This window comes from Panicum hallii, chromosome 9 (assembly GCF_002211085.1).
Source record: "Panicum hallii strain FIL2 chromosome 9, PHallii_v3.1, whole genome shotgun sequence".
Taxonomy (NCBI): domain Eukaryota; kingdom Viridiplantae; phylum Streptophyta; class Magnoliopsida; order Poales; family Poaceae; genus Panicum; species Panicum hallii.
In genome coordinates, this window is record NC_038050.1 from 14,552,885 (window position 1) to 14,573,387 (window position 20,503).

Sequence of the window (20,503 nt, forward strand, 5' to 3'; positions counted from 1 at the left end):
GGATAAGGACACATGAGTAATGGGCCACGGGCCGATTAAAGCAAACGGGCCATCAAATGAAACAAACAATAAAAAGAACATAAAACGCTACCCATTTTAGCACTGGTGCACGAATCTTGAAGGAATCACGGACGTAGAAAATTGAGTGAAAATAACACAGATAATCACCCGATGGACAGATAGAAATTCCGTTTTTCTTTCATTTCAGAAGATAGATAGATAGACGAAGCGAGAAATCTTTGGAAGTTCCAGTTTCGCTAAGGATCCTGGATGGGCTCGGTCCAGAAAAGACGTGTTCCCTCAATAAAAACTGAAGAAGCCCATATATCATATATGGGCCTAAAAGCCTGGGTCCGTCAGCCGTCAACCAGGCGAAAAGCCCTATCAGGCTATCACCAGCGCGAGGCCGAGAAGGCGAGAACCATGGCCGCCGCGATGGCCACCGCCGCCATGGCTGCGGCCGCCTCCTCACGGGCCTTCCTGCGCCCGCACGGCCGCCGCCTCCTCCCCCTCACCCGCCCCCTCCGACGCCGCCTCTCCGCCACAGCCGCCTCCGCTACCGTCTCCACCGCCGCGCCGGGCGGCGTCGTGGACGTGCTCCGGGAGCGCGGCCTCGTCGAGGCCACCACCTCGGAGGCACTCGCGGCGGCGCGCCCCGGGGAGCTTAAGGTGTACTGCGGCTTCGACCCCACCGCCGAGAGCCTGCACCTCGGCAACCTCCTCGGCCTCGTCGCGCTCTCCTGGTTCCGCCGGTGCGGCCACACCGCCGTCGCGCTCGTCGGCGGCGCCACGGGCCGCGTCGGGGACCCATCCGGAAAGAGCGCCGAGCGCCCCGAGCTCGACGTCGCCGCCGTCGAAGCTAACTCCGACGCCATCAAGTCCCTCGTCGACCAGATCCTCGGCCGCGTTCCCGAGCCTGCCCACCATTCCCAACCCGGTACGAACCAGCAGCCTTTGGTGAATTCAGCAGCGGGTTCGTCAGCAAACATGGGTTCCTTCGTGATCCTGGACAACTACGACTGGTGGAAGGACATCACGCTGCTGGATTTCCTCAAGGAGGTGGGGCGGTTCGCGCGCGTGGGTACAATGATCGCCAAGGAGAGCGTGAAGAAGCGGCTCGCGTCAGAGGACGGAATGAGCTACACCGAGTTCACCTACCAGCTCCTCCAGGGCTACGACTTCCTGCACATGTTCAAGAACATGGGTGTCAATGTGCAGATCGGGGGCAGTGATCAGTGGGGGAACATCACGGCTGGAACAGAGTTGATCCGAAAGATCTTGCAGGTCGAGGGGGCACATGGCCTGACGTTCCCGCTCTTGCTGAAGAGCGATGGGACCAAGTTTGGGAAGTCGGAGGATGGCGCAATCTGGCTCTCGTCAAAGATGCTCTCCCCATACAAGTTCTATCAGTACTTCTTTGCAGTTCCTGATGTTGATGTCATCAGGTTTATGAAAATCCTGACATTCGTAAGCTTGGATGAGATTCAGGAGCTGGAAGAGTCTATGAAAAAGCCCAGCTATGTGCCGAACACTGCTCAGAAGAGGCTTGCAGAAGAGGTGACTCGATTCGTCCATGGTGAGGAGGGATTGGCGGAGGCGCTGAAGGCAACCGAGGCCTTGAGACCTGGGGCTCAGACACAATTGGACGCACAAACAATTGAGGGGATAGCAGATGATGTGCCATCATGCTCTTTGGCTTATGATCAAGTATTGAAATCTCCTCTGATTGATCTGGCTGTTTCCACAGGTTTGCTTACTAGTAAGTCGGCAGTTAAGCGGCTTATAAAACAAGGTGGTCTGTACCTGAATAACATTAGGATTGATAGTGAGGATAAGTTGGTTGAGGAAGGTGATATAGTTGATGGGAAAGTTCTGTTACTATCTGCTGGAAAGAAAAACAAGATGGTTGTGAGGATATCTTGATTGTTCTTTTTTTTTTGGTGTTTCTAGTTTTTGTCCATCGAGGAGAACAGTTAGGTTCTGAGCCTTTGAACTTGAATTAGCTGTCTACAAGCATACAGATTGTTGTGTTCGAGAGATTGAATGCACATTCTTTTTTGTTTATTTTGTCCACCAGAGTTTTTTGTGTGCTATCAGCTTTGAGAAAGGCATATGCTTTTTCTTGTCATGCTATAGTACCAATATTGTAGAGAATTCTTATATCCATATCAATATCATAGCTGGACCTGTAATTTCAGGTTCTTTCGTGCTGTAATTCTTGCACAATTGTGGTATGATTTGCTGTCTCATAACTCCTAGTAATCCCCACCGGCCTTTGCTTTGAGTTTTTGTGGAAGGAACACCGCTTTGGACAAGTTGAAATAAGGCTCCTTGTTCTGTCTGGTGGAGAGGATAGCAAGTTCAGCTTGTTTAGGCATATTAAATTTATTATTAAATCCTTTTCTGCTTCAATACCAAACTGAGAAGGCTGATATGAAATGACTGCTCAACCAGTTCCCATAAAAGTACGAGACATCCCTGGTTTCTTTCATGTACTAGCAAGTAGCAACACAACATCCCATCAATACGCTGCTGCGTGCTTCAAAACACACTCCCCCAGTCCCCCTCAGCCAGCCAGCCAGATTATAAACGGACACTACTTCAACATCAGAAAATCGACAGCCTAAACCGACAACACTATGCTCTCCATATCTGCGCTCTAATCATCCAAGCAGATCACTTCGGTGGCCCCTTTCTTCTCCTCCTCCGCAGAAGTCAGCTTCTCATCCAGCTCACTTATCTGCCTCCTTATCTTCTCCCCACAGTCTGGTAGCTTCGACACCAGTGCCTAAATTCAACAATTTGTTTACTTCTCATACCATGATATATGCATCAAGCTGAATGCGAAGATCCACTTGACAGAGAGAGAGTTACCGCATTGGAGAGAGTCTCTGAAAGCCGGTCGATTCTTGCTTTAATCTCTTCAGGACTCTCTGCACTTCTGTTGCTTGGGGAGTACCTTGGAGCAGTGAATTTTCCATCTTTTGGCTTCAATGCAAAAGCCACCCTACACATGCAAAATGGAAACACAAAGTTTCAACCGACCAAACCTACACAAAATAGAAAAACAATACTTCAGATTAGGATCCTTGCCCGCCGGCAACATAGTCAGATGAGGATCCCTTGTAATAGTGCTGGGGCATCATGGGCATTCTTCGAGGTTTGCTGCACGTACCGTGCCAGTTTATATACAATAATAACAAGAGCACACATTAATATAATACAAGGAACTGGAGACGCCCTCAAAAGCATGATATCCTTTATTAACCAAAAGAAGCACATGCTATGCTAGCAGTAAGGCTAACCTGTCCACTGCATCACTCTCACTCAATGTGGGCAGGGTTGCTGTTTTAGAGAACAGGAGGCTGTGATGGCTAACGCCGGCTATTCCTTGTTGCTCCAGAAACTGTATATGCTGCCTCAAGGACTCATCCCTGTAAGATGCATAACTTCTCAATAATTCTCAGTAAACCTGGAATTATGAGTAACTACTGCACACAGATTGAGCAGAAAATTCATCTAAAAAACAGGCAGCAACATTTTTATAGGGCACTGCATTGTCTTCTGTAAAAAAAGAATGCCTCATGCACATCAAAATGTCTACTAAATTCATGAAGGAAATTCAAAATTTTGCAGTGTGCAGGTTGTGCCTTGTTTACACCGCAGGAACATTTCAGATTTATGTGATAATGTAAACAAAATTATTATGGTAGCCATTCATTATCTACATAGTGACACATAAGACTGTACCATCAAGATCAAATTAACTGTGCTACAATCAAACGGAGTTCAATTAAAACAGATCTCTTACATAACAACTTGTTGACCATGCTCTTCTTGCAACTGCTTTTGTGTGAGGGAAACATCAAAACCTTGTTGTGGCAAACTAAAAAGCTCTTGAATCTCCTGAGGTTACAAACAAGATAGCCATAAGTATCTAGTAGGAGATTGAGCAAACAATGACAAGAAATAGAATCAGGACAAGTACACTCTTGCTGAAGTAACGTGTTTGCTCTTTTTGCTCTGTAGCTGTCCTGAACAAAGCCCCCTTGAAAACCTGGATAAAAGATCATCTCTCACTACTCAGTCTAGTTTTCCTTTCACATATTCTTTTACAAAAGAAAAATATATAAGTGATTTGCTAGATGGAAGCACAAAGCTGGAGAAATCCATGAAATCCATGAAATAAAGAGTTGTGAGCACAGCATGGTAAAAAGGACATCCAAGTACACACATTACATTCACATCAACAAAAACCAGTAGCAGACTCTACACCTAGAAATCAAATTTCAGTAGTAGGGTCTATGCTGTTGCAGAGAGAAACACAAGGATGTAACAAAAATTTCACCAGGTAAAACCATGTATAGAAAGCTCATACTCCTAATAATTGTTTCAACAAACCAGCAGATAAGAACTGATATTTGAACCTGTGATTTGTATATCTTTTCTTCAATGGTTGCAGATGTCATCAAGCGGTATACAATCACATCTTTGGTCTGGCCAATCCGGTAAGCGCGATCTACACTTTGATTGTCTGTACTGTAAATATAAAAACAAGTGTGTAAGGATAAAAACTTGTAGTGCTAAACATCTATTCAAGAAAACTTAAGTGGTGCAGTTATGTGTCATTGTTCAGATACCTTGGGTTCCAAGCAGGATCAACTACTATGACGCGTGCTGCCTTGGTGAGCGTAAGTCCAAGTCCACCAACTTGTGTGGTTAGTAAAAATATTGGAGCTCCAGGACCCTCTTGGAAGTCCTGGAGGATGCAAGTACATGTAAGCAACAAAGCAGATATGGCTGACTCTATGACACAAAGCTCATGGAGAGAACCTTCACAATCCTTTCCCGATCAGAAACCTTTGTTGTGCCATCAATGCGTAAAAACTTGTAGCCCTCTAATAATATGGCTTCCTGTTACAACAAGACAACAACAGAAACCGTTGAGCTAATAAGCCAAAAAAGTAGGTAATCATTTTACAAAAAGAAGAAAAAAATTGTGACAACAGATATACTTGTTGACAAAGAAACTGTCAATGACGATTGCAAGAACATGCTGGTGCCAAAATGCCAATCCATCACTGATGCTTTATGCCAGAAGTAGATCACAATAAAAAGTCTACTGGCAAGCTAATGATAACGTTATCAGACCAATTGCTTAAGTTCTTCTAAAGAAGTGTATCTCAAACTCTACCAGAGGGAAAAGAAAGCTCTATATTGATGCAGCAGTGATTACCAATGACAGTACTAAAGCTTCAAAGACAACCGGAACAGGATAAGATGTTACACCTTCAGCTTGCACAAATGTGATAGTAATGAGTCCATGTATTTTGGTTTCACCAAACATTTACAAAAGGCAACTAGTCATATATGTCCTTTTCCAGATATAGAGCTTATCCATGTGCACTGAAACGAGTAACTTCCGAAGGAATTAATGGATCTAAGCAGCAACTGATCAATGTATAGAAGAAATGCAATCTAAAAAGAAAGTGCCATGTGCAAATGTGCTAAGGCACGGTGAAGCACAAAAGAATTAAAATAGCAAAAACATACCTGAATAAGGTTCAGCATTTTACGGGTCTGCGAAAAGATTAAAACATGATGCCCCTCTTTAACAAGGTTCCGCTGCAACATCAGATATTACTTATTTGAATTAATCATTAGGGCCAAATACATAGACAACATCCAAAATAGGCATGCGTCCAATAATACTTACCAACAAGGACATGATGAATGATAGTTTGCATGAGACATCCTGACCAACTTCCAGCGCATCATCATCGTGAGCAATATCTGCAAGGTTCATGGCCATTTTTTCTACCAATCCAATGTCTTGATCATTCAGCATTTCATCCATTCCTTCCAAGACACCTTCAGCAGCTTTCTTAGTCAGTAGAAGCGGGTGATCGCATATTTTCTTCAATATCTGTGGAGAGAATAAAACAATGCATGAAACATAATTACACCAATAAACATGCCCAAGACCCTAAATGAACAGAAAACATGTAGGCAGAGAAGGTAACGAGTATCACTATAAAGAAAAAAAGGTGATCTTACTGTGATTGCAGCCAGTGGTGATCCCTTTGGTTGTACAGCTAAATGAACCAACTCACTTTTTAGAAAAGCTTCATATAACTTCCTCTGTGCCCATAGAAAGGACATCAGCAAAACATCAATTAACCAATAGTTCAAGCAATTTTTTACAAGAATGGCACTAGAGTCAAACCTGGCAAGCCGTTAACTTCAGCCAAACAATTAACTCATTCTTCTTCGCTAACGTTTTTTCTTCTGATGCACCACTATCAAGGAATACTTCACTTTTCATGCGTCGCAAAAAGTATGGCTTGATCCGCTCTCTTAGTTCCTGTGAAATGTAGTTCAAAACCAACCAAAAAACACAATAAATTATATCAATTAATGAGCAACATACTTAAGAGTATTAATTTGGATTAATTTGGAGTGGTGAGCACATAAAAGGGAGCAAACTACAAAGGCTTAATTTAACACGTTTGCCATCTTATTGCTTCAACTGAAAGTAGATCACAGTTAATCTTAAATCTCAGTGTAGCGTATGCATTGCTTTCAAGGGTCCAATCAAAGATGAATCTAGTACCTAGTTGGTATATGAATGAGTCACTTGTATCACAATTTGTTGATACCTAACTGTGTTACCTTATCAAAGTCAATGATGAAGTTGTGCTTCAAGCCTACAGATTCAGTAAGTAAAAGACCAGCCATATCCTAACTTGGCTAAACTCTCCCCCTTAATCTTTCTTTCTGAGAGTTTGCTCTGTATAGTCCTCTTCTTTCTCTTTGTTATTAGTTTTCATTTCTATCAGTTGTTGTTTTCTCTCTGTTGTACAGCTCCCTTTTGGCAATTTTCTTATACAGTACTGGAATATACCACAATAGCAGGGAAGCCGGAGTCACACACCATCCATATATTAGTATATTATGAACAGAAGAAGTTCAAGATAGAAGTTACTACCTTAGCTACATTTGAGCCTACGTGCTTCTCTCGAGTGGTAGCATTCTTGTCATTTCCTCGAAGGATAGCCATCTCATACCTTGTTTTGAATCTGTAGTAACATAGAGAAATAAAGGACACAAGATTGTGAATTCAAGCAACTTTGAGAATGCAGGAACAATAGAGAGTAATTGAATGTATGAAATTACTGTTGTTTATCACCCAAGACATCCGGGCAGCAGAAATTGAACAGAGCCCACATTTCCTGCAATAAATAATCAGGTCCACCGCAAAGCATATTGTTTGAGGAATTGAGGAAGGGGATAAGGGATACCTTCAAGTTATTTTGGATAGGTGTCCCACTGATCACAATGCGATGGGAACAAGGTATTTCAAACAAGCTTTGGGCTCTTTGTGTCTTATTGTTTTTTATTAGATGCCCCTCATCAAGAATGACATAATTCCACAATGTTCCTTCCTCATCATCATCAAAATTGTTGTAGGAATTGCCTCTTATCAGCTTGTAATTGTTCCGTACAATGTCATAGGTTGTTAGGAGGATACCACCCTCCTATGGAAAGATGGAGTTAAATATTTGCTAGAATTAATTACAACATCTTGAGAGGGATTCAGGAATTTGTTCTAGATGGTGATATGAAAAAATGGTTGGGTAGTCAAATTTTCAAAGTGTTGCACGTCGTAAAGTTACAGAAAGCCAGACCAAGTGATCCTTATGGTAGAAGAACTTACCTTGAAGGCATACTGAAGCTCATAATTGCGAATATTTGTGCTGGGGCCAGAGTAGCTGCCAAAAATGGAAAGGGATAGATGATTAGCACCAACTAACAGGACTTGGATCATATGAATTGGATAGAAGATATAGTGTTCTATACTCTCTGATCTTATGTTTAAGGCCAACAACTGAGAGCTCCTTGGTCCAATGAGCCAGAAGTGTCTTTGGAGCAACAATGAGAACCCTCTTGATTAAGCGAGAATGAAACAATCCAGCCAGAAATGCAGAAACCTTCACAGCACAAATAAGGTAGCATGCTTCCATTAGTGGATTCCACAACTAAATGAACCGGTGGCAAAGGATGAGAACTGTCAACAAAATTCACAATATGAAGCCAACTGGGAACTGACTAAGTATGTATATAGCAACAAAAGCGTTGTATGCTTCTGTCTGAAGAGAACTAATCTCAGCTCCCTAAGCCTTAATGAATTCAAATGGCATGAACAAGAAAACACTAAAAAGATCAAGAAAAGTGTATAATCAAAAGAAGGGGAGATGAGCGTGACGAACCTGCATGGTCTTGCCAAGGCCCATGTCATCCCCTAGGATCCCTCCGGTTCCCCTGCAGTGCAGAACCCAGAGCCATCGGAGGCCCTCACGCTGATGAGGGTAAAGCATCTTGAATATCCTTCCCGGGAGCTTGTATGGCTTGGATGTTGCAACAGTTCCAGTTGGCTCCATCTTGAAGTCCTCCATCTTCTCCCATCCAACGTCCTCAGCATCGTTCTCCACAAGTTCACAGTTTTCCTTCTCCTGACACAGGACGTCATCGCTGCTGTAATCATTGTTCCTGAATGTCGAGGCCTTGGTTGGTCTCCTTGTGAATGCCTTCCTTCTGACATGCTTAGCAGCATAAGGTATTGATGATGTTCCTTCCTCCTCATCACCGTCATTGTAATTGGAATCAGAATCAATGAAGGATGAGGCCTTTGACACCGTATCTGTCCTCCCCACATCCTTGGTACTTTTGCTCTTTCCCTTGCCACGGGGGACCTCACTACAAGCATAATCAGTAAAGGCTGAGGCGACTGAAGTAGTTTCTGGCTTGGCCTCAGCCCGCCTGGCTATGGGTGTAGCAGCTTCATCAGAGCTAGAAATCTGAAGGGGTGTGGAGACGCCAGCATGGGGATCCCCATCCTCGGCGCTCTGGTCATCTGGGTCAGCGGTGATGTCGCACGGCAGGGGGGCGAGCTGCTCTTCTCTTGGCCTCGCGGTAGGGTTGGGCTTGTGGACGGACAGCGAGTCGAGGCGGGTGGTGAGATCGTCCAGGATGTCACGGATGCTGTGGCCATCGTCCTGCTGCTGCTCCTCCTCCTCCAATTGCTGAGTGGCGGGGCCGGCGAGCTTGCATAGGCGGGGGCGGCCAGCGAGCTTGACCTTCCTGGCTTCTTCAGTGGGGGCTTCTGCGAGAAACGGGGGCAAATGGAATTAGTGGATTATAGATTGATGGGCGGGGTGATAGGGAGACAGGCGAGCAAGCGAGAAGGGTGTACAGTACCTGGAGGCAGATTGGGGTTAGGGTTAGGGTCTTGGCGGCTGTGGGTGAGGCGGAGGAGGCGGTCGTTAAGGCCGTTGGGCGTGGGGGCACCGGCAGGGTGATGGCGATCGGCGTGGACGGTGGTGGCCGGCTCGTCATCGAGATCGTCACAGATGTTGAATGGCGGGGGGGACGCCATCCCAGCCGCCTGCCGAGGAATGGAATTGAATCAATGCGCGGTCCTGAAATTCACAAACAAGGGATTGGACTAACAACAGGACATCATAAGGAGTATGGAAAATTTGAACAAATGATACCACCTGCAAAGCTACCTTGCATCCACAAGGGCAAGCATAGAAGTTTTAAATTAATAATGCTATAGTCCTGCAAAGCTTCCTTGCATCAACAAGGCAAGCACAGAAGTTCAAATCAGATAGAACATGTACAAAGGATCTCAACTACAAGAGTTCCCTTGAGTAGCAGTAGCATCCATGATCCATATGACCCTGACCAGACCAGTGTACTGCCAGACCAGAAGACAAAAGGGGGTTGAATTTTACAACAGGACATCAGAAGGAGTATGGAAAATTATCCTGCATAGCTACCTAGCATCAACAAGGGAGTGATTGCTCTATGAATAGTGAGTGATTTGTCAGATATGTATAGACAAAAACTTATCAGTAGTGTTTAGTGACAAGAAATCTTCATAAAGTTGCTTATATCCTGGTGCTCATTACATGCATAGTTGGGGAAAATATTGAACCATTCTGCTGTTACTCGATGCACCTTGGAAGATCTGAGAAAGAAACTACTACCATTGAATGTTTGTATATATTTGACTGGAAGATTATTAAAGTGCAGTAGTAATTGTTAGCTTACAGCCCCAAACCAGAGATCGCAGAGAATGAAACAAACAAGCATCAGTGTTTGGTATACAACATTTAGCTGACAGAGGACACTTGCAGTACACACACGTGCTTGTAATCTTTAGAAAGATCCATAAGCATTACTGTTCGACATGAGCACACACACACACACACACACACACATATATATATATATATCAAGAAGATTACTAGCTGCTCCATATGTTAGACAACTAAATGAGTCACATGGCTATTTCGAACCATTGTATCTAGCTAGCACTAGCAGGAATGGAGCCAACTCTAACCCAAGGTTCTCGCAGAAATTTAGCCTAGTATTATGTGGACCAGGTAATGCCGTAATGTTCACTGTCCACAACTCCACATGTTCATGAGATATGTGTGACGAACTGATGTGCAGATCAACAAGTAACACTTGATAATGAACTAACGAAGAATTGCTGCATGGCACTTACATGAGGCCCAAAGATACTGGAAACTGAACCTACACTTAATCAACAATATTGAACAATTTTGCATTTTCTAGTGTGGCCAAGATTGTACTACAAGTTTGCCCCCAAACAAGGTGTATGTTACCTGTCTTTATACAAAGACAATCGACCAAACAGATAAGCTTAGGAATAAAACCCTGAATTTATAATTCGCGATCTCAACTGTAGCAGCATCAGAGTAGTCCATCAGTAATTTCAGAAACTTTGGAGGTATTCATCCAGTGATCCAGAGACATTGCTCCGTATTTTCTACCAGTTAGCAATCGTATTCGTATCAATCAAGGACTGACAATTCCTCAAGGACAAACCAAATCAAGATCAAGAACAAGCTGACAAACACGATACACATACCGAGCAGGATGGTGAGGGCGGCGCGCACCAGAGCGTGCCTTCTTGGCCGGCAATTCGCCGCCGAAGCCGGCAGGCCCGCTTAGGGTTTGATAGTGGAGGAGCCGACGGCGAGTTTGGGTTGAATCCCGGACCCACGAGCAGGAGAAGGAAGAGAATGGTGGATCCAGAAGATTGGCGCCGGTGCCAAGCGGCGGCGCTCCGGTGGCGGCGAGCGACGCCGAGCCGCCGCTGCGGCCTGCAGGAACGATGAAGGCGGCGGGAATGGGTCAGAATGCAAGCGGGCGCCGGTGGAAACGGGATAGTCTAGAACGCGAGCAGAAACGGGGTGATAAATTTGAATTTTTACCGTGGCAAACATCAAGCTTCGCGTTAATTGCCATTATAAAGATGGGCTTCCTGAAATTGCACTTGAAATGTTGACATATTGATTTTAATGCCATTTTCTCCCTTATATTGGCTTTTTATTTCTTTTTGCATTTACAAGCACAGAAAAGGATCAAATAACTCTTTGCTTATGTGTATAACTGCTTGTGTTTTTTTTTTTGCATGTGATCGCTGCGATTGAAGCTATTTGCGAGAAAAATGCGCACGCCACCGGTCTGGACGTCTAGCATGTGGGAAGGGCCGCCCTCTACCAATCACCACCGGTACTCTGTCCATGTCAAGATCCCGGCCTTCACGGTAATTCCATGTTTTACCAACCAGTAAAAAGAGAAAATAGCGATGAAATCAATGTGTCAATGCTTCAAATGGTTTTGCAAAGTCCAATATTTGTGGTGGTAAAAATTCAAATTTCTCCCAACGGATTATACGAGCTTACGAAATAAGCGGAAACCGAAAAATTTATAGGGACACATGGTTGTTCAACCGCCATTTATCCCATGTCCAAACAACACTATTAGCCATTGCGCAAGTTATTATTGCGAAAATGTCATTACGATTTGATGTTTCCTAAAGTTAGACTATGGGGTGATCTATTGGTGTTGAGGAGCTAGAGAGCATGTTTGATATAGTTATTGGGTCTTTTTCGTACATCATTAATACATGATGAATATAAGAGATTCTCTCAGATGAAAACGGGATCCCATAAAAATGGATGGGATACACCTCTTCCGGGCAGAAGGACGAGCAAGGTAGGAAACGCAGAGAAGCGACGGAAGGGAAGCTATCTTTAACAAATTCTGATATATCAGCATCTGAAATTGAAGATACCGGACGCACGAGCTGATGGGTATGTATGCATATCGCTTAGTATTAGCTTGAAGTTGTTACCTTGTATACTTCAGATAGCAACTGCTGCTTCTCTTTCATTATCTAAAGAACCTTCAGACAGTGGCATCCTGAATAACTTGCAACATTTGATTATAAAAAATTCTCTCCTAGCTCAGCCTGGCCAGTGTATCAGACTACCAGCTAAGCTAAGTATCATGTTCGTTTGCTTTCATTAAGCCATGATTTTAGAGAAAAAAAATCTTTTAAATAACGTACCTCTATCCTAGCTAGAAAGAATGCAATTCTTGATTTGAATTGAGTCAAACTTTCTTGGAAGTTTGGCTAAGTTTATAAAAAATATTTAACATTTATTGCTCTAAATAAGTACACTGTAAAAATATATTTTATGATAAATCTAATTATAATTATTTGGTATTATAAATAATATTAATTTATATATATATATATTTGACCTGAGATAGATTGGGTAGGAAGCTGGACGGACGGAGGGAGTACTTGTTTTATCGAGCAACACAAAGAGCGGGACGGGTTTACGGTGCCGCCGTCTGCGTATGGGCGCGACCACCCCGCCGAGAAGCCGGAAGCGCTTGGTTTCTACACAATCCGAACAACCAACCAACTAGAATTATTCCTCTTCTCCTGTCTCCTCTGCACTCCACGCAACAGATACTCCGGCGCGAGGAAGCAACCGTCGTCGACGGAGGCGATTCGTTCCCCTTTCGTACACCCCTCCCCGGTATCTGCATCTCCTCCTCCGATAAAGAATCCCCCGGTGCTACAATTCCACACGACTGGTCCGTCGATCGATTCCTTGTCGGATCAAATTCTCCTTGCGTTCATTTTACCTCTAGTCTGGGGGCTCTCGGTTACCAGTTACTTGTTTGGCTTTTGTTCGGTCTCCTGGGGCTTTGTAGCCGCCCATGGCCAAGCGACGGAGTAGATTCGCTTTTCCTAGGTAATTCAGCCCAAATCGCGGGGTTTGGGGAATCTCCTGCTCTTGTTTTCCTCAATTCGACGCTTCGTGTTGCTAGGCGAAAAAAAGGATCTTGTCTTTGAAGGTGGATTTTGTCGGTGGAATTCGGGGAAACTCGTAGCTTCAGCCTTGTCAGAATCGAGTTCATAGAAAATTAGAAGGAAAAATACGCAGCAAGAACTTCGATTTCATAGTCTGTTCAGCGTATCTTTATTCGACTTGCCATTGACATTGACTACTTTGTCCAGTGCTGTTCTGTTCTCATCGATGCGGCTGCTTTATTCTTGCTAGGTTCGGCTGCTTTGGGGGCCAAGCTCGGGCGGAGAAGATGGCAGAGGTAGTAGGGGGCGGCTTCTGCCTCCCATTTTGTTTACTGAATTCTGCTGCTGTTTGCTCCTTAGAAGCATTTGAACTGAGTTATGGATGGTTTGCGTGGCCGTGTGCTGCAGAATGGGTACCCGGTGAAGCTGCACATCTATGATCTCAGCCAGGGGATGGCTCGGCAGCTTTCAGCGACGATCCTCGGCAAGGCCATTGAGGCGATCTGGTGAGCATTGCTGGTTCCTTTTTTCTTCGTCCTGCTGATCATTGTGTATCTGATATTTGCCTATGAAAGAGTTTGTATTGACACCTAGTGTTGCTTTAGTAGTTATCTAGTTGTGGGAAGATATCGAATTTGCCATGCCGATTCGCATTGCTGCTGTTACCTTTTTTTTTCTACTGCTGTTACCTTTTTAATTAACCTTTAACTTTAGTGTTTGTAGCGGCATAATGGCAAGGTGACAAATATGCTATACCATGTAACTCCATCTGTTTCTAAATATTAGGACAAGCTAACTAGTTCAAGAGTAAACTAATTTAACTTATCCTAAATGCCGGATATTTAAAAACAAAGGGAGTATGGCATCTCTAACCTTGGCCACAATGGGTACATATCTATCTGGACTAAACAATATGTTTCTCCTGGGCATGTCCGCGTGTTGTTGCAGATTTCTGCAGTATATCTTCAATTAAAGTAAGTTTTGTAATCGGCAAAGCACCAGAACTGTAGGTGCCAATGTGGCATGTTAAGACTTAAGAGTTCTCATGCAAGCCAATGTAGCACATGTTTTTGCTGCTTATCAAAACTGGAATAGAGAACTCGTGTGAACCATGCATGATGCGATGGACAAGATGGTTCTAATGTTTTTCCTTTGCCCCTGATTCAGCTTTGTTTTCCTCTGGCCCGGATTAATCACCTTTACTGAATTTCGCGAATTTTGCCATTGACATGGACGCACTGTCATCGTCACAGGCACACCGGCGTGGTCGTCTACGGGCGCGAGTACTACTTCGGCGGCGGCATCCAGCGGGGCCAGCCCGGCCGGACGCCGTACGGCACGCCCATCCTGGTGGAGGACCTCGGCGTGACCCACGTCCCCCGGGAGGTGTTCGAGGACTTCCTCCGGGAGATCGGACCCCGCTACACGCCGGCCACCTACAACCTCCTCAGCCACAACTGCAACAACTTCAGCGACGAGGCCGCTCAGTTCCTCGCCGGCGCCAAACTCCCAAGCTACATCCTCGAGCTGCCGAACGAAGTGATGAACAGCCCCATCGGCGCGCTGATAAGTAAGAGAGCTCTGGCTAGCTGCTTGTAGCGAGCTCACATTCCGGATCTTGCATCAATCTAGTCTGACTTGGATGCTCACTGATTGGTTCTTGCAGTGCCGATGATCCAGGGGCTGGAGACGAGCTTGCGAGCCGGGGCCGTGCCGCAGCCGCCGCAAATCAGGCCGGCTCCCGCCCCGGTTGCCGCCGCCGCCACCGCGACGCGGCCGTCCGCGAATGACGTCGAGGCAAGGTCGCCCGCTGCTGACAAACCGGAGGCTCCGTCCGCGAACGACGTCGAGGCGAGATCGCCTGCTGCTGACGAACCGGAGGCTCCGTCCGCGAACGACGTCGAGGCGAGACCGACTGCCGCTGACAAACCGGAGGCTGGCAAGACGGCGGGCAACGGCGACGACGACGGCGGCACGGTGGTTCCACCCGCGGTGCAGCCCGCGGCAGCACCGGCAGCCGCCGCCCACGTGGGCGCGGCGCCTGCAGTGGTGGCGGCAAAGACGGCGGCGCCTCCGGACCCCCTGGCGGAGGCGAAGAGCCGGGTGCAGGAGGAGATAAAGCGGGAGTTCGCGGCCATCATGGCGGTCGGCACGGCGCGGGCGGGCGAGGCGGCCGCCCTGGCCACGCGCCGCGTCATGGAGCGGCACGGCCTGCAGCGAGGATAGGCGATAGGTGTCGCGGCCTTGGCCGTATAATTGCCCGTTAAATCACGCTTGTTAAATTTAAGATCGCGGATTGTCAGTCAGGCGCGTTTGCCTCGGATGTCTGAGGGTTGTCTGCTAATCTGCTGCTGAAACAGCTGATGATAGCCAAAGATGGTTTGGTGATCAGTGATCGCTACCGAAGCACTGCACTGCAGTCTGCAGGACCCAGAGCTTGCAGTGCCTAACCGGCAAAAACAAGAAGATTTTTGTCAAAATCCATCCCCTCTGCAGATGAGATCGATCATGCTACCACAAAAATAAAGCAGATTATAGGCGCAAACTACAAACTAACAAGCACAATAATGTTACAAAATCCCACAGTTTGCAAAGTGCAGTGGTAAAACCATAGCTGCTACATCAGTACATCAGCAGTTCAGCACGGCTCGCAACAAGATGCCGGCAGAGGTGGTCGAGGAAGACATGCTCCTGCTTCCCCCCGATCTCCACGCGCCACGTGGCCCCCCCGCAGCCGGCGCGCCGCCTCCGCCTCCTCGGCGCTCACCTCCCGGTCCACGCGGCGAGCTGCGAGGGGTTCACCACCCCCGGCACGCGGACGCGGGCCCCGCCGCGCAGCACCAGCGCGGCCACGGCCTCGTACCGCGCGGCCCCGCCCGTCGCACTCGCCGCCTCCGTCCCGGGCCCGCGCGGCTCGCCGAGGACCGTGCCGGACGAGAGGAACTCGTGCGCGAGGAGCCCGGCCAGGAGCAAGTTGCCGCCGTCGCCGCCTGGGGCGGCGGCCGGCTCGGGTGGGGACGCGGCGTCCCTGTCCTTCCGCTTCCTGGCGGGATCAGGCGCGGGGACCTCCATGCCGGGCAGGCACCCAACCGGGGGGAGAGACCGAGAGAGAGGAGACCGTGGTTGGAATTTAGCAGTTTGGGGTTTGACAATCTGGGAGATGAGATGGAGGGTTCGACCGCTGGATTTAGGAGAAAAGAGGTCGAGGCGGCGCCGAGGTTTACAGGACGCTGGTGGCAGAACGGCAGGGAGCGCCAAAGCCGGCAAGAGGGTCGAGGGCACTGACTGGTGCGGGCACGGCAGCGAGCCTCCGATCCCTGGGACACGGCCGCGAGCAGAGAACGCCGTCAATGCCACGCCTCATGAGCTCCGTGCTGACCAGTTTGCCGAACGGCCTCGAATGCGATTTGCGTGCGTGGCCGGAGAGTTTGTTGTTGTGCAACTTTGGAGGGTGGCACTGGCACCCGTATCTTTTTTTCTCCAAGACGGCGTCTTCTACCATGGAGCTTCTTCTCTAACTCCCGGGGAGATTAGGTTGGGAGCTAAGGTCATCGGAGTCCGACAGAGCTAGAGGGGATGGCCGTGGCCACAATCAATTGGTGAGGATGCGAGGTGCTATCGCCTGAGGTGGAGTATGGTTGGCGGTGGGTAGAGATTATGATTGTAGCATAGCGGACGAGCAATCCTTCAAACGAAGCGCTTCCTTGCTACCGCGGCCAGGGGAAGGGAGGGGTTGGAAGTACGAATAGATACTCGACTTGAGGAAGAAGAAAAGAAACGGTCAATCGGATAATGAATCCTATACTCTATTAGAACAAATATTAGGATGACAATGGTTTATTTTGAGCATGGTGTGACTGACCCTTTTAGAATAAAAGGTTAGCCACCTGATATCAGATGGACACAAAAAGACGGTATATATTGCAATAAAGTTAGCCACGTCGTCGTAGTCAGATGCCACGCTTGTAAAACAGAAAATAAAATATCAACAATAACGATAATGAGAAGGGGATGGATGTTGAAGGTGCTCTTTTATTTGTATACATCCTATTTGCCATCACTGACACATGAGGATTCGATGATCCATAAGGTCTTACTTGGTTGTATGGGATTTAGGGTGTATTTGGCACAGTTCTTAGAGCTGATTCTCTGTTGAGCTCTGCTAAATAGTTTTTCAGAGAGAAGTGATTCTCTGCTGATTCTGTGAAATGAACTAAGGGCCCCTTAGACAGAGCTCCGCTCCCTGATTCTCCTGATCCGCTCCCTGATTCTCCTTGGGAGCTGCTTCTCCTGATCCTCCTAGAGAATCAGAATCAGTTTGAAAAATCGTTTGGCAGGCAAACTGATTCTTATGTGCTGATTGCATGAAAATGTGTATAATACCCTTCATTGTATATTCCTTTTGCAAACTTGCAAACGAAACTGAAATAATAGTAAAACAAAATCAAAATATTATATATAAATATTATATATAGAGAATTAAGGATCTAGAATAATCCAAAATACAATTGAGAGTCTAGAGTCATCCAAAATACAACGCAAAAGCATAGGGATCTCCAAGTGTCAGCCTAGAGTCATCCAAAATACAATTGTCAGCCTAGAGTCATCCAAGATACAACGCAAAAGCATAGGGATCTCCAAAATACACAAGTCATGACCACAATACAGAACCAATCACCTTCTCTCCCAAATTGCCTTAGCTAGATCATCACGAAACCTATTCATGTTCCTAGTACTAGCTCCTGTGGTGGATGTGTCCGATGCATTTTGAGGCATATGCCTCCTATAGCGGGTAGGAATTGTAGGCACATAATCATGATCTCGATCACACCTTTGAAATTCCTCATCCAATGCATCATTCTCATGAATAAAGTTGTGAAGACACATTGTAGCAGCTATAATCATCATTTGTTTATCCAGTGGATATGTCGGCATCCTCAAAAGGATTCTCCATTTCATCTTCCATACACCAAATGTGCGCTCCACAACATTACGAAGACTTGAGTGCAAGTTGTTGAACAGCTCTTGCTCACCATTTGGTGGAGGCCCGTTCCTCCATTCTGGAACATGATATCTCTGACCTTTGTACGGAGCTAAATAACCATCTCTATTTGGGTAACCAGCATCGACAACATAATACTTTCCTATGTCATATAAGATAAAAATTGAGTGTTAAAGCAACGAATAAGTGTTAAAATAACATATAACAAATGATACAAATAAAAGTATACCTAAAGGAGGATGTGGGAAGATATCTTCATCATTTTCAAGTGCATGGTACAATACCATAGTATCATGCATAGAACCAGGTTGACCAATAGATGCATATATGAACCGCATGTCAAAATCAACTACTCCCATCACATTTTGAGTAGCCTTTCCAGATCTTCCGATATACCTTATAAAGTCTTTCTTTGGTGGAGTTGCAGAAATATGAGTGCCATCGATTGCTCCAATGCAATCTTTGAAGTGAGGCCACATTCTTTGGTCATTGGTAATTCTACTATGAACATCTCGAAAATTAGGATCTCTAGGTTGTATATACTTCTTGGACATTTGTACCATGCAATGCAACACTTCTGTAAATTTGCGACTAATAGTCTCACTAGAATGTTTGAAATCTTTCTTGATTGCGCTGTTGAACCAATCTTCACCACAAATCACAAGAAACAACCCAAGAGATTCTATAGATGACATATGAATAGAGGAAGTAAAGCCAAAATCACGAACCAATTCATCATGCAATTTGTAGAACAACCGTGGTGACATTCTGAAGACTTCATAACATTATTTTGGATCATCTAGAGCATCCATAACCCAAGCCAAACCAGGATATGTTGGTGTTTTACGCTCATTCTTGTCAATATAAGATGCATAGTACCAAGATAAAAATGATGCAGCAAGATAGATAGTGCTTTGATTCTCTTTAATAGCCTCCATGACTCTCAGATCATGATCTTCTGAGTCACTCGAGTCTCTTTCACTCTCAGAAGAAGACATCTGTTCAAAAGGTACATAAAAAAAAGATAACCATATATTATTACAACAGGAATCAACTCATGGAGAAATATTGTTATACAGCAAGAATAATGTCATATGTTCAATAAAAGATGGTACAATACAGCAGAGAAATAAATCATGTGTTCATGAAAAAATAGTACAACCACACTAGTAAAATTGTGTAAGGTTCATAGAAAAAAATTGCACACAAGGAAAAGAGGTACAGAGAAACATGCAAACAGCATGTTCTCGCACTACATGGATGAATCATTCCTAGTCATCCACATATGCTTCATGGTAAGCTATTGGAATCGTTCTTCTGGCATCTCCAATGTCATAAACATCTCCCTTTCAGCCCGCTTGACAAACACTTAAGAAGCTATGAAGTGTTCTTTGGTCCCTGTAACAGCTCCACACTCCCTCACCAAAGTCATGACATCTCTGATGGAATAATCAGAACTTTCATCCTTCCTTGCCAAAGACTCACATGATGCAGTGCTCCTCTCACTCAAAGCAACGAGCTTGCTCAATTCTTTTTGCACCCAATGTCCTCCTGAACTTTTTGGTTTTTTACCCTTATCTTTCAGGTTAGAAGGAGCAGGACGCTTTCCTTTTGAAGGTTCAGGGGAGTATTCTTCACAGTCATCACTTGCTTCATTAGCCTCATAATCTTCATCCTTGTCTTCCGCTTCATCAGCTTCGGCATCTTGTTGATTATTAGGTGCAGCACCACTTGAAGGAGCCCAATGGTCATCTCCTGAGTTCCGAATATCTTCAAACATGATAGTCTTCAATTCTTCAAACTGAAGGGGTCCATCTTTGAATTTGCTAATTCCTGGATAATCCTGCAAACATATACAAATAAGTTTAAAAAATTGTTAGCACTTCAAATATATGCAAAAAATAGCCTCATAAACTCGTAAGGCTACCTTATTCAGCTGCTTCCACCTACTATCCGGTGCTTTATAGGTTTTCTTCTCATTGTCCCATCCTAATCCGGTTTTCTTAACCAATCTTTTCCAATTGGCATACTCTCTTCTCATCTTATCCCATTTATTTTTGAACTGCATTTTGGAATAATTCAACTCGATCTTGTCCTTAAATTTTTCCATCACATTCTTGTAGCCACTCTTGTTAAGGTGAGTGCCACTATGATTGTGTGCCGTCACTTGTTCAGCAAACAACTCACACAAAAGCTTAGTGTTCTCCTCATTCCAATCTGCGTTGTCGGACATCTTGCTGTCCAAAAAATAGTTCACATCGAGTAGCAGCATATTAAGCAAAACTATTGGT

General features: G+C 45.4%; 5 protein-coding genes across 11 annotated transcripts; 2 read left to right on the plus strand and 3 right to left on the minus strand.

Moving 5' to 3' along the window:
• Positions 1-333: 333 nt before the first annotated feature.
• On the plus strand, positions 334-2,093 carry LOC112877951 (tyrosine--tRNA ligase, chloroplastic/mitochondrial). The gene has a single exon (XM_025942325.1). It carries the CDS (start codon positions 334-336, stop codon positions 1,921-1,923), a length of 1,590 nt encoding a protein of 529 aa, XP_025798110.1. The 3' UTR covers positions 1,924-2,093.
• A 341-nt stretch (positions 2,094-2,434) lies between these two features.
• LOC112873533 (protein CHROMATIN REMODELING 24-like) lies at positions 2,435-11,231 on the minus strand. Of its 4 annotated transcripts, XM_025936517.1 has the most exons (22): positions 10,964-11,231; positions 9,558-9,633; positions 9,259-9,479; positions 8,271-9,163; positions 7,861-7,991; positions 7,718-7,772; positions 7,302-7,538; positions 7,177-7,232; positions 6,989-7,079; positions 6,227-6,364; positions 6,058-6,141; positions 5,717-5,926; positions 5,554-5,625; positions 4,834-4,914; positions 4,641-4,759; positions 4,428-4,539; positions 3,989-4,057; positions 3,812-3,906; positions 3,306-3,434; positions 3,094-3,165; positions 2,875-3,007; positions 2,435-2,788 (listed from the first exon to the last, which is right to left on the minus strand). In XM_025936517.1, the coding sequence occupies exons 3-22, from the start codon at positions 9,434-9,436 to the stop codon at positions 2,660-2,662; spliced, it is 3,084 nt and encodes a 1,027-aa protein (XP_025792302.1). In that variant the 5' UTR covers positions 9,437-9,479; positions 9,558-9,633; positions 10,964-11,231; the 3' UTR covers positions 2,435-2,659. The 4 variants fall into 4 exon arrangements, with proteins under 4 accessions (XP_025792302.1, XP_025792303.1, XP_025792301.1 ...); XM_025936518.1 differs by lacking the exon at positions 9,558-9,633; XM_025936516.1 differs by lacking the exon at positions 10,964-11,231 and having other exon boundaries at positions 9,558-10,009.
• Positions 11,232-12,683: 1,452 nt separating this feature from the next.
• LOC112874798 lies at positions 12,684-15,601 on the plus strand. Of its 4 annotated transcripts, none has more exons than XM_025938329.1 (5): positions 12,684-13,151; positions 13,461-13,506; positions 13,619-13,716; positions 14,464-14,780; positions 14,877-15,601. In XM_025938329.1, exons 1-5 carry the CDS (start codon positions 13,117-13,119, stop codon positions 15,434-15,436), a joined length of 1,056 nt encoding a protein of 351 aa, XP_025794114.1. In that variant the 5' UTR covers positions 12,684-13,116; the 3' UTR covers positions 15,437-15,601. The 4 variants fall into 4 exon arrangements, with proteins under 4 accessions (XP_025794114.1, XP_025794115.1, XP_025794117.1 ...); XM_025938330.1 differs by having other exon boundaries at positions 12,685-12,990; XM_025938332.1 differs by having other exon boundaries at positions 12,685-12,932; positions 13,418-13,506.
• A 179-nt stretch (positions 15,602-15,780) lies between these two features.
• On the minus strand, positions 15,781-17,178 carry LOC112874800. Its single transcript, XM_025938333.1, has one exon. The coding sequence runs from the start codon at positions 16,280-16,282 to the stop codon at positions 15,974-15,976; it is 309 nt and encodes a 102-aa protein (XP_025794118.1). The 5' UTR covers positions 16,283-17,178; the 3' UTR covers positions 15,781-15,973.
• Positions 17,179-18,997: 1,819 nt separating this feature from the next.
• On the minus strand, positions 18,998-20,445 carry LOC112872831. Its single transcript, XM_025935868.1, has 3 exons — positions 20,140-20,445; positions 19,636-20,055; positions 18,998-19,210 (listed from the first exon to the last, which is right to left on the minus strand). The coding sequence occupies exons 1-3, from the start codon at positions 20,443-20,445 to the stop codon at positions 18,998-19,000; spliced, it is 939 nt and encodes a 312-aa protein (XP_025791653.1).
• Between the last annotated feature and the right edge of the window lie 58 nt (positions 20,446-20,503).

Excerpts from the sequence above, each read along its gene's own strand:
- LOC112877951 (XM_025942325.1), top strand. The coding sequence starts at position 334 with ATGGGCCTAAAAGCCTGGGTCCGTCAGCCGTCAACCAGGCGAAAAGCC.
- LOC112873533 (XM_025936518.1), bottom strand. The coding sequence starts at position 9,436 with ATGGCGTCCCCCCCGCCATTCAACATCTGTGACGATCTCGATGACGAG. Across the intron at positions 7,773-7,860 it reads CTTAAACATAAGATCAGAGA|CTACTCTGGCCCCAGCACAA; the intron begins GTATAGAACACT and ends CATTTTTGGCAG. Across the intron at positions 5,927-6,057 it reads CACCACTGGCTGCAATCACA|ATATTGAAGAAAATATGCGA; the intron begins GTAAGATCACCT and ends TTCTCTCCACAG.
- LOC112874798 (XM_025938329.1), top strand. The coding sequence starts at position 13,117 with ATGGCCAAGCGACGGAGTAGATTCGCTTTTCCTAG. Across the intron at positions 13,152-13,460 it reads AGTAGATTCGCTTTTCCTAG|GTTCGGCTGCTTTGGGGGCC; the intron begins GTAATTCAGCCC and ends TATTCTTGCTAG. Across the intron at positions 13,717-14,463 it reads AAGGCCATTGAGGCGATCTG|GCACACCGGCGTGGTCGTCT; the intron begins GTGAGCATTGCT and ends TCATCGTCACAG.
- LOC112874800 (XM_025938333.1), bottom strand. The coding sequence starts at position 16,282 with ATGGAGGTCCCCGCGCCTGATCCCGCCAGGAAGCGGAAGGACAGGGAC.
- LOC112872831 (XM_025935868.1), bottom strand. The coding sequence starts at position 20,445 with ATGTCCGACAACGCAGATTGGAATGAGGAGAACACTAAGCTTTTGTGT. Across the intron at positions 20,056-20,139 it reads GGTGGAAGCAGCTGAATAAG|GATTATCCAGGAATTAGCAA; the intron begins GTAGCCTTACGA and ends ATATGTTTGCAG. Across the intron at positions 19,211-19,635 it reads TCAGAGATGTCATGACTTTG|ATGTCTTCTTCTGAGAGTGA; the intron begins GTGAGGGAGTGT and ends CCTTTTGAACAG.